Source organism: Centruroides sculpturatus, unplaced genomic scaffold (assembly GCF_000671375.1).
Source record: "Centruroides sculpturatus isolate CEXI.00-Female unplaced genomic scaffold, Cexi_2.0 scaffold843, whole genome shotgun sequence".
Taxonomy (NCBI): domain Eukaryota; kingdom Metazoa; phylum Arthropoda; class Arachnida; order Scorpiones; family Buthidae; genus Centruroides; species Centruroides sculpturatus.
Genome location: NW_019385174.1, coordinates 102,541 through 115,474, shown reverse-complemented (window position 1 = coordinate 115,474; position 12,934 = coordinate 102,541). Strand labels below are relative to the sequence as shown.

Here is a 12,934-nt window from a genome sequence, read left to right as displayed (position 1 = left end):
GTTGATGTTGCAAGATTCTGGGATGAGATTCATAATCCTATGGAGTTGAGATCCCGCTTCTTTGAGGATTGATAGTTCAAGCGAATCACTGGGATCGGCTGAGTTGGAGGGTATAATTTCCTCCACTGGGTCCAAATCGGGTACCAACAAGGAATTGGTAGTCTCCATCGATGAAATCCGTAAACAATTATGACAAAAATAACAATTTAATCGAAGAATCACACTTAATAAAGCGTGCGATAACTGGGCGAGGAACGAAACTACTATCGAGTGAAATGAGATCAGATAGAATGGCCGTTAAACCACGTGCCGAAAACAAAGGCCTTTGTTCTCGGTGAAATTTAAAACCAAGATATCTCGAAAAATAATCAAAGAGAATATGTTAAATTAAAAAATTGAACTTAGTCCAAGGTAGTCCGTAAAATACTCAAGAATGGATCCCGATGGCCTAATATAACAGCCAAAAAACCGGCCGAAAGCTGGTCGGGAAAACTCGTAATACAAAATAATTAATTATCCAAGCCGACATATAAACCTAATTACCGGCCGAATTATAAACCTTACGGACTGTCGATTAATGCTAAATGAAATGAAATACAAAACAAGTGACAAAAGTCAACTAGCAACGCAAAAACACTCAAAAAACTGGTCACTTGGTAAAAACCATAAAAACCGATAATCACAAGACTCGAAAATTAAAAAACGATAGCGAACAAATTCGCCAGTCAACCCCTATAGAAAAAACCAAATAAAACTTACGTCTAATACGTAGAATTGTCGAAACAGCGAACAAAAGACGGAGCGAATGAAGACACGTCCGTCCCCTAAGAACTCAGACTTATGTTCCTATAGTCCCTATATTCCAACTTCCCACTCTTAATGGGACTCGCTTCTTACATTGTCCCCGTCCCATATGACACAACAACCCTTGTCCATTTTCCACAGCTGCCGGGTGCTGCGGCTGCACGTCACCTATGGGGTACGCCCTAGTATTATCACATCATCAGACATTCCATACAAAAAGATTTGGCTGGGGTTTTTACAGTCGGCCACCAACCAGATACCAACCTTCCCATTTTTCTAACCTGGGCTGAGGAACCAGGCTTAGCAGGGATTTGGCAGTGGCCTAGCACCTGAGCTCCTAGAGACTCACTACAGGCCTTAAGTGGCAGATGGTCGTCCGCTATTTACAGATACCACCCCGCCTCTAGCTGTATCCAGCCCTGGAAGGACCTCCTCCAGTGTGGCACTGGAGTATTACCCTTGCATGGCCCCCTTTACGCTCGTTTGTTCGTCGACACTCGACTTAACAGGCTCCACTATGTGAAAGTGAGCAAAGGGTTGAGATGGATAGGCTAAGAGCTGCTGCAAACTACAGGATACGGAAGCTAGCGTACGCTCGCTTGCGCTCCTAAGTCCCGCCTTTTTTCCCATGATGCTATGAGCCATTTTTGCTAGGTAAGCTACGCGGGCCACAAACGTTGTGTAGTTTGCGGCTGCACACTACACAACAAATGTTGTGTAGTGTGCAGCCGCAAACTACACAACGCAAACTACACAACATTTGCTCGCGTAACGTAGCCCACATGACGTGGATTCCACAGATGTAGATTGGTTATAGAACAAGATTTTATTATAACCTATACTTGTAATCGGTCAGTTTTCGTTCCGAACTTTGAAACAGCATGGAAAAAACATGTTTACTAGTTAAGCCTAACTAGGCTTAACTATCTGAAAACTATTTATACTGTATATTACTATTTACATACAACGGTTATACTANATCTTCTCCGGATTAGGGAAATACCCCCGCAAAACCGCATGCAATTCAGGTGGACGCAGACGGCGAAGGGGATGGTCCCCTTTCCAGAAGATGGAGTAAGTGTGTTCCTCCGTTATACTTTGCCGTATCCAACCAAGTTTTGTGACTTCTGTCACCAGAGATAAAAACCGAAGCAGCGAAGGTTGCAATTCCGTTTCCACCCCCATGTCCGTAGACCCAGACCGTTCAGGCCGGGGCAAAGACGCCCCGACACCCGAATACCCCGCCACCACTTTAACACTCACAAACGACACTCCTACCTGATACGGCTGTCCCACGAAAACCCGTTCCAAAGATAGAAAATCCCACTGAACAACACCCAAACCACTCCGAAACCAAGAGCAGAAGAGGCAGATTACTCCGTACACTTTCCTNTAAGCCTAACTAGGCTTAACTATCTGAAAACTATTTATACTGTATATTACTATTTACATACAATGGTTATACTATTTTCTTTTCAATACTGAATGTATTAATCATGTAATTTACGTACATCGATAAAATTCTATTATTTCTTTTTCAACATGTGACATGTTTATGTAGTCATCCGTCTTCCCCACTTTCTCTTGCTAGTGTAAATGCTCTAGTTGTTGAATTCTGTGAACAGCGAGTGTACTCTCGGATCGCTGCGCTAGCGAAGGAAAAACAGCGTGGGCAAGAAGACAGGGGCGGAGCCTTCGATGTCATCGGTTGTGCTAGCACATGTTTGCTAGCGTTTTGCTCTCACAAAGCGCTAGTTTGCGGCGGCTCTAAGAGGCCATTCTTGTTGTGGCCTTATATTGCGCTTCACAACCCCTTGGAGCCCTTTAACTGACAACTATATTCCTATTTTAATATTAGACATATTAACAAGGAAATCTTTAGCAAAATTAATATTAACCAACAGTTATATAATTTTCTTATCTCTTAAATAACAGATGTTTAGAGGAAAGAGAACTAGTGTTAATACATGAGTAAAAAAGTTCACAGAATAGTTAAAAGTACAGTTGATTAAAAGGTTGAGTAAAGTTTTTCTTTGGTTATGCACAAAGGTTAATTTGTTAAAGATAATAATGTCCCGAAGATTTATGTAGAAGTACCAGGATTCTGGAAGTTGATATCTAATATTATACAGGGTATCCACAAAGTCTGGGTACATAAGGATTAACACTACACTTTTAAAACAAAATAATTTTATTTGATTCTAATATTAATAAATAACATTTTCAATATGATTTCCATTATTGATGCACCTTGCAAAATTCAGGTGAACTCGATTAAATAGGTCTGTATTGCTGTCAATTTCAGCACACTGACTGGTAATGGTGTCCACAAATTATGGCGCATCAAATTATGTATTAAAAATGATGGAAATCATATTGAAAATGTTACTTATTAATATTAGAATCAAATAAAATTATTTTGTTTTAAAAGTATGTGTTAATCCTTATGTACCCAGACTTTGTGGACACCCTGTAGTTTATTTTAGTATCTTTATGTAATTTAATTATTTCTGTATGTTCATATAATTTTCTTTTTAAAGTATTATCATTTTTTTATGCGTTTTACTGAATTTGTTTAAAATTTCACACTCATTATTACAATGAATTGAGACAGCTAAATTTTCACCATTATTTCTTATGGAATTAATATGTTCTTTAAATCTAACTTGAAATTTTCATTTTGTTCCGTCACATAGATACTGGGGTGTGCATAGCTTCATTTAAACCTGTATACTAATCCTTCTGTCTGCCATATATCTAATTTGGTCTGATTTTGTATGTCTGTTATTTTTCCTGTTATTTTAGGACTAATGTAAGGTCCTGTTTTAGGACTAATGTAAGGTTGTTTAGTTTTGTTTTGATTTTTTTGAAAATCTCTAATATATTTTGATTTAACTATTTTTAATGTATTTTACTAGTCTTTTAGAATTTGAGACTGATTTAGCCATGTGTTTAATTTTTTTTGAATCATTCATTAAATATGTTTTTAAGACTTCTTTTACTTCTTTTTCCTGAACATCAGGCAAAGTTGTTCTAGTCTTAATTTTTTGTATTGTCATAAGATATGTATTTTTCTTTATATATGTAGGGATTTCTGAGCAATAATTAATTTCTTTTTGAATTTCAGCCAATAATTGTTATATGTACTAATTTATGAATTTTTTGCTTTTTGTATTTCTGTGATTTCAGTTTTTTAATTGTTACTGACAATCTGATATTGATAAGTAGCTAGTTAACAAAAATTGTATTTTTTATGAGTTCTTAAAAGTGTATTTTATTAGAGCAGTATGGCATCTTCAATATTTTTTTCTATCCTTCATGTTTTTGAGTGATTTGAGATATTGAGACAGTGTTGATGATCATGAAGATGAAAAAACATTGTGAATATCAATATTGATATTAAATTTCAGAAATGAATAAGCAAATTTTTTAATTGATTGCTTCTAATTGTCAAACAAATCATTTGTTAATAGAATTACAAATTGATTTTAACAAGTAAATAATTTGTAAAATTTTGATGAAAGAGTAACACTATTTGACTGATGAATTAAAGCTTCTAAAAATTCCATAGAGTTTTTCAGTTTGATAATGACTTTTTATATCCATAAAAAAACTGAATGGAGATTCATTAAGCGATAAAACTTTATCATTATAGATAAAGAACAAAGCTTTGTATTTGTTGCACAACACTAAACTCATTTTAAACTGAAAATATTTTTGGCAAAAATGTGTGAATACAAATTTTCTCTCTCATTTTTCTGATATGCAGACTATCATATACAAAATTTAATCATTAGAAGAAAGATTTGAATACAGGTATACCTCGACTTACGTCGTTTTTCGACTTAAGTCGTTTTCCTGGAACCAATTACCGACGTAAGGCGAGGTATACCTGTATAAGTATTACATATGATATGATAAAAAATTACTGATAGAAAATTTAAATGAAATTTTAACATATGAGTAAACATAAAAGTGTACAGAATTATCATGATTGTTTTGATTAATACTGAAAACTTACTTCATTCTAACTGTGGTTTTCTTTAAATTCATATTGTCTTACATTTGTTAAATTTTTTTTTTTTTGAGAATATAAGAAATATTGTAATTTAATCTATTCAATTTTTTTATAAGTTTTTATACGTAATTGTTTATATTAATGACATTCATAACAGCTTTCAAAAGCCAAACAATTTAAACTACTCACCAAAACCTTTTATTCAAATTAGCAGGAGTTTAATTTTTCATATAAATTATGATAGATAAATGTTTTAAACCTAATTATAGGTCTGCTGCAGGCCTCCAATCTTTCATTCTATTTTGGAATTTGATGTAGAACACTATAAATTTTAAACCTTGGAATGTAGTTCAAGATTGTGTTGATATTATTGTTTTTCTAATAAACAATGCTAACTGAATATCTGATTATATTACCACCACATTTTCATGTATTGTATGTCACTCATAATGGCATATAACTTGCAATATTCCCAGTTATTCCAAATTGATATTATATTTGTGAATATAAATTTGTTTTATAAATCAAAACACATCTTATACGTGTTCCCTTGCAATTAATGAGATCTGTTATTATGGTTTTTGTTTGAATCAATGTAAAATGTTTGCCAAGTGCTTGAAATTTTCTTTTCTTTCTTAAAATTAATACATTCCTTTTTCTGTTTTGCTTTGTAAATTTTTAGAATTTCCCATGTTTTAGCCTGCTCAATGTGGATAGTATATCTAATAAAGCTAGTTTTCTTGGTTTCACTCTTGTTTCAGAGGCATATATGGACTGAATGGTGGTTTGTTTCAGCAATGGTTTGAAAGTAGACCTATAATTAGGTTGATAACATTTGTCAATCCAAATTTACACGAAAAATTAAATTCCTGTTCGTTTGAATAAAAGATTTTTGGTGAGTATATCATTGATGTTTTCAGATCAAGTGAAGAATGTCTTCTTGAGACAAACTAAGGAATATAAGTCTTCTTTAAAGGGCTTTTAATGGACATTTTTTCTTTAATTTGTTACTTTTTCAAAAAAAAAAAAAAAAGTAATTCTTTTAGCCAAATGTATTATAAAATAACAACTTGTATTATAAAGAAAAGCTAAAGTATTTAAACTAAATATAAAATGCTAATTTATAGTATTGGCAAGACTAAAATTTGAAAGTTAAAAAATAAAAAAATAAAAAAACTATTACCTTCTACTATCATAATTTACTGTGGATAGCCATGGATTATATAAATTTGAAAATCGATGTGAATTATGAGATGATGCAGCTTAATTTATCAATTTTAAATTGTAATTATAACTTCACTCAATAGCTTTCTTTTATCTAAACTTACTAAGTTTATCTTTAAAATTCATGAAAGAAGCCTTTACGTGCTATGCGAATTCATTTGCCATGTTGATTTTTCTGCAAACATCAGCAACATATATATGCAGAGTCAGATATAGGAGGTGCTCAGTATGCAACTGTACCCTCTTCCTGAGTAAAACCTGGTACTTTACATAAAAAATTTTTAAGGCATATTGTTTCTTTTCTGCATCTTCTCAAGATTTCTAGATCTGCTATTATGTATGTGTATGCCTCACCTTTATTTTTTTTTCCATTTTCTGTATGTTAATCCTTGTTTTAATTGATATTATTGTACTTAAACTTGTATTAAACTTGTGTATTGAATACTGACTGATAAAAGGGAAAATTACTGGAGATTTTAAGACTAAAGATTACTGGAGACACTTGGAGAACTATTTAGGATTCAATTGTTAGTTTTTTAATGTGTATTAATTCTCTACAATGAATAAGTGCTGAACTAGTGAGTCTCAACTCTTTCATTGGCTATTGTATATTCTATTTTCAGTTTTCTTAGTAAAATTAACAATAGTGATAATAATAGAATAATGACTTTATTTATTGCTTATTTTCCCTATATCTGGTAATGTAATCTTTCTGCCAAGACATATTAACTACATATTTAAGATAATGAAGTTGAGGTGTGCAACAAATAGATACAATATCTATTGCTTTCATATTTTAATTTATTATTAGGACATTTAATTGTGTTATTTTTACATTAAATTATGTTTACTATTTTAAGTTTATCAAAATAGATATGTTTTTGGATTTGGAAAACCATGGAAACCTATTTTCCATGGTTTCTAATGGGAAAAATTGATTCTGACTTTGAACAATTCAAATTGAAACAGTCTCCTGGAATGAATTAGATTTGAAGTACAAGGTATCATTGTATATCTTATTTTTATTTCCTCTCTTACAATAGAGTTGTTATTTATCTATTTATTTTAATCACACTTAGGCTGTTAACAATGGTTAGTGATTAACACCAGTTAATATTTTCAGTATAATCTTTACCAATTTGCTTTACCATGGTTAGGAATACTACCAGAGTTCAGTTAAGTTCACTGGTTTTAGAAACATGTACTATAGTTATATTACAATGTGATTCCTGAATTTGTGACACATTTTTAATGACAATTGTAAAAAACAACTTGAAGTTAATAAGCAGTTAAAACTCACTGTGTTCAGCGTTATTAATTGTTTTTTCATTCGAATGCTTTCGACAAATGTATTCCCGTCGTCTTCAGGCGAATAAGATATTTTAAATCGAACATGAACGTTCGAGAGAAGAACACATACAAATTTAAATAAAACTGTTTTTTTTTTTACGACATTCGATATGAATCCGCTACTATTTTGAAATATGTGCGATGTTACGAATGCGATGTAATACAGCACATGCGTGGTACTGCTTCTGTCAGTGATGTAACATATAATGTAAATCACCGTTTAATCGTTTGTATAGGGCGATCCATATATTGGGCAGTTCCAGAGTAGGTGCATTGCACGTTTCCAACGTTGTTATATATAGCGACTCCCATATAGAGTAGTCTTCGGTCGTTGCATGTCCTGAGTATAGTAGAGTGGGCCCAATTGTGACAATTTAAAAAATATTTTGAAGTAATAAAATCATAGATTTAATATTAAAATCAGAAAGTATTAATAAAAATAAAACAGTATAATAATTCATCTTTGTTGTAATTGCAATAATTAAGAAATTGGTGAAAGCTAAGAAAATTGTTATTAAAATGTTTTCCCTTTAGCTACTATATTTTTTATTTGCTTCTTTTAGTTACAAATCATAGATATTAATAAGAAAGATAATTTTTTAAAGATTATTTTAGTTATTTAGTAAGGTATCTCAGAAATTTTTAAAATATCTCATGATTGTGTTATCTGAAAATGATTGTTCTATAAATTCTCTGCAATTTTATCAGTTATCATTCTATAACAATGTGTACAATAATACAGTAGAGCATCGATTTTCCGAAAGTCAATCATCCGAAACGTCAATCTTCCGAAAGAATTCCAGTCGGCAAATTTAAATTTTCACCAGTGCTGTGGCGCTTCAATCTTTGGCTATGTCTTGGGCTACTCAAATATTTTACGTTTTTGATACTAAATTAACATCTGAAGTATAATTTTTTATTATTTTTATATTTTTCAATATATTTATTTTGTTTGTACAAAATAAAAAAATAATTTTTAACGATACAATAGTCTTTGTTAGGCTTAACATTGACGAAAATTCAACGCAAAGCGACACGCACGGAGAAAATTTCGAAATCGGATATGTTAAACTATTTTTTCGTACATAAATCAGTTATCCGAAATATCAGTTATCCGGACAACCCCAGTCCTCAATTGATTCGGAAAATCGATGCTCTACTGTAGTATTAACTTTTGCGTAGTTACATGTAGCATATTTGCAAACACTTCATTTTCTAATTAATATACTTTTTGACATTATTATTTCACATATAAACAGTTTTATATTTGAGTTTTAAGGTGTAAAATATTATTGCTAATGCAATAATTTATTTATTTATTTTGCATACTGGATACAATCCTTAATGTGGGGAGCAATACCTACTCCCGAAAACAAAACAGTTAAATACAAAGATTATAAAAACACAGACAAAAATATACAATAATAAATTATAAGTTAAGATTCAAAGTTAAAATGTAATATTTAAAGTTTAACGCTTGGGAGCATAACATTTTACAGCTAAACTTCTTTCAATTAATTTATGAGCCGTTTTTTAAAGTGGTATAAGTCCACTTTTGAAAAAAAATAAGTTGATATATAAAAAGAGAACATCTATGCTTCACTAAAACTTTCATCAGAAGGTTTTAGGCTGCGTACACATTAGGCATTTTTAGACGCGCGTTTTTTAATGTGCGTTTGTACACATTAGGCGTTTTCTGTTACATTAAATGTGCGTTAGTTTGGCGTTAGCACTGGCTCAGTTTGGAAATGGACATGAAAGTAATTGCTTGCATGTGCCTCCTCCATCGTCGCTATAAAAGACGATGGCAGAGGCAAAGAGAATTTTGGGTGCACCCAATATTACGAGATAGACTGACACATGGAATGTTTGCGACATTGTATCCAAAACTAAGACAAAATAAACCCAAGTTTTTTAATTCCTTTAAAATATCTATAAAATCCTTTGACAATGGTTGGTCTCTTTTAGATTTCATCAATAAACAGATCAGTATCGAAATGATCGTTCTCCATTTTGGCAACGTATGTCCACTATACCAGAAAACACATGATCGAATGTACAGTAACATGGCAGCACATATATCTCAAAGCACCCATAAAACACCCGCAAAACGCGCGTTTTAAGCAAAATCTATAAACGTGCATTTAACGCATGCTTGGCCAAAAGCACGCATTTGAGTGTGTACGCCTATGCAGAACTCTTGGTTTGTCAAATGTTCGTCAAACTAGTGTGTACGCAGCCTTAGTGAGGCATAGATGTTCTCTTTTTATATTTGTAATAACAAAGTTAGTGGTGTACAGTATCCTTATAAATTAATCGAAAGAAGTTTAGCTGTAAAATGTTATCACAAGAATTTTTTTTGAAAGTAGAATAATTTTGTTCATAACAATCTATAATTGAAATAAATTTCCTTATGGTCTTTATAACAGATAATAGCTAATATCTTAAGAACACAATATCAAACAAGATAGCATAATATTATATATACAGTATATATATAAAATTAATAGGAATATTAAACAAAAACATACAACAAACTGACTTGTAGTGTTATTTTAATAATAATTAAAACACAGAAGCTTTACAAATATAAATGCAAGCAGTTCCAATAAAATAACTTATTGTCATCAGGCAATAGAACATAATAACATCACTTTGAAATTAAACTAATGGAATATTTCAATTTAAATAAAATGGGAAGGGGAAGGAAAGGTAACATCTAATTCAACATTTTAATCACTGAAATTCAATGCTCTGGTAGGTTTAGAATAGCTTGGCTACACAGGTCAGATGTTATATGTATTGTTTCCCACATATAAACTACAGTAGAATCAGAAAATGGATGCCATAAATGAACATTTGAAAGTAATTTCTGCAGGGCTGTGGAGTTGGTAAAAAAACACTTTGACTCTGACTCTGACTCCTGATAATTTTAGTAGGCTGACTCTGACTCCCGACTCCAGCAAAATTAAATACCAAGTCATTTTATGGAGGGCGGAGGTACCCATATATAGGAGGTACCCTTCTCTGAACTCTGAAAGGAGCCTAGGGGGTTTACCCAAATACTTTTATAATTAGTAATTTTAATATTTAACTTACATTAATATTTATTTGTATAAAAAGTTAATTTTTAGCAAATATTTAATAAGAGGAGAAAGGGAGGTGGTAAAATTCTACATCTACATATCTTTATTCTACAGCATTTGCACTTCAATTTCACCCTTCCAGAAAAGTTTGTCCAACTAAAAAGTGTGTGATCTAGCTACTTCAACCCTTTGTTCAGAAAAGAAAAATATATACTCTGAACAATTAGTCTGTCTCATTCAGAAAAATAGAGTACTTATTTAGAGCAGGGATTTTGTTATAATTCATTTAAAATAAATGAATNTATATAAATATATTATAAAAATAAATTTTTATTTATTTGTAATAAATACTTATTGTTTTATATATTATTTTTAAATAGGTGTTCAGTATGTGATATTTCATTGACAAATTGGTATTTTGAGAAAGATGGGCTCCTCTTCTGTAAAAATGATTATTGGACAAAGTATGGTGAAGCTTGCCAAGATTGTAGTGAAATTATTACAGGACCAGTAATGGTAAATATAAAATGATGTATAAATAAAGATACAATAAGATACAATTAAAAACTTTATTATATTTTATGAGTTCATATTTTCTTACTAACAAAATTTTTCTGTTATTCATATGTTTGTTTGTTTGTGTCAGCATTGCATCTGTTTGAGGCTTTTGTAGCCACATTTGTATTTGGGTTTGAGTGTCATTGAATTTCTTCTTTTCTCTCACCTTTTTAGGAAAATTATCTTTCTATTTATTTATTTATGTACTTTCCTATGAACGTCCTCCATTGTAATTTTTAGAGCTAGCCCATAAATTTCTTTTGAATGATCATTCATGATAGCAATTACATTTAATTTCATGTTCAGTTACTTTTATTTTGGAAATAGTACGTTAATAAAATAATTATTATGAATATCTGATATAAACAATGATGTGCATCCAAATTTTGTAATTGACAGAGATGTTATTGAGAATAAGTTGTGATTTATTCCTTGTTTTTTATATGTTGTCTGTTCTTAATCTTGAGAATGGAGTTAGATAGATGAAAACCAAGACCAGATATGGAAAGCTTAGGGGCAGGAGGCCCCGATTAAATTTATATGAACTTTCAGTGCAAACCAGAAGTCATGTTATTTCTATTTAAAAGTTTTCCCCTGAAAGGAGTTAGATGACTGGCATGACTCTCTTGCTAACAGGAAAAGTATTATGCACAGGGGCAAGACACTACTAATTTGAGAGCATATATTTTAAATTATTTATTTATTATTATTATAAAATAAACGTAAAAATATATGATTATTTTTTATTTTTTCATTCCTCACATTCTGAAAGTTGACTGTAAGTGATTTTGGAGACTAAAAGAAGTACTTAATGTATTATACTTATACTTATACACATTCTATTATGCAACCGATGATTGAAAATATGCTGAATTTTAAAAAAATAAGTGAATAAAGCCATTTACAGACTTTTTGGAAATACTCAAAAGTACTCTCATTTATTGCAAAAATATAAACAAATACAGTATTTTACTGCATTATAATGATGTTTTTAAATTTCAAAGCATATCTTTATAAAGCCTACAAGACTAAGTCTAATTACTGTTTTACATATATCAGATAATTTAAAAGATTAAAAATTGCAGCCTGACATTGTGATGATGTCATAATAAATAATCACTTGTTTTATTGTAAATTTTTATCTTCAGTTTTTAAAACAAATTTCTTGCTATATATTATTATTTTCCAAGCTGTGTTATAAATGTAATGTTTGTGGTACAGGGTGACAAATAGTATGTCAAAGAGTAAAGTACTATAACTTTTTGATGAACAGATTTTAATCAATTCAAAAGCATGTTAGTTAGTATCAAATTTATTTTAATGGCAGATATTTTTTTGTTGCTCAGACACATTGAAGTGTGACAAATTTAAACACTTGGCGTTCTTTCATCTTTATTTAGTTGAAATAAATAAAGATGAAAGAATGCCAAGTGTTTAAATTGTGTTTTTTTGCAAGCTCTTGGTGTATTATATTTGCTACTTGATTGTGTATATGTAAGTAATCTGTTTGTGCCAAGAGCTTGCAACTAGAAGTGATGTTCTGTATAGTTTCTGGCATGATGTGACATTTTCTGCGTGTGTCATTTGTGAGTGATATATCTTTGAGTATGTGTTTTCTGTGGTTTTTAGTATTTATGACCTGATCCTGTATGGCAATCATGAATTCTTCCGTCTCCCCAAAGAGGCATCCTCGATCTAACCAGCTGTTTGATGCAGTTTTGTCAACAAAATCCAGGGCCAGGTCATAAGGATGTTTGCCATGGAGTGCCTTTTGAATCCACGATTGCTTGATGGTGTCTATGCTTTTTATATGTTGTGTCATGTCTGTATGTTGTGAGTGTAAGTTTAATGGTGTGTTATTTGAGTCTGCTAGAGTTACTGCTTTATGTAACTG

At 31.3% G+C, this 12,934-nt stretch overlaps 1 protein-coding gene across 1 annotated transcript in view; it reads left to right on the top strand.

Annotated features, from left to right (window-relative positions):
• The window catches only part of LOC111635751 (LIM domain kinase 1-like), a 37,069-nt gene that overhangs the window by 17,868 nt on the left and 6,267 nt on the right, over positions 1-12,934 (top strand). Inside the window, exon 3 of the mRNA XM_023380818.1 lies at positions 10,863-10,998. Coding sequence (XP_023236586.1) covers positions 10,863-10,998 — 136 coding nt within the window. The remainder of the gene's footprint in view (positions 1-10,862; positions 10,999-12,934) is intronic.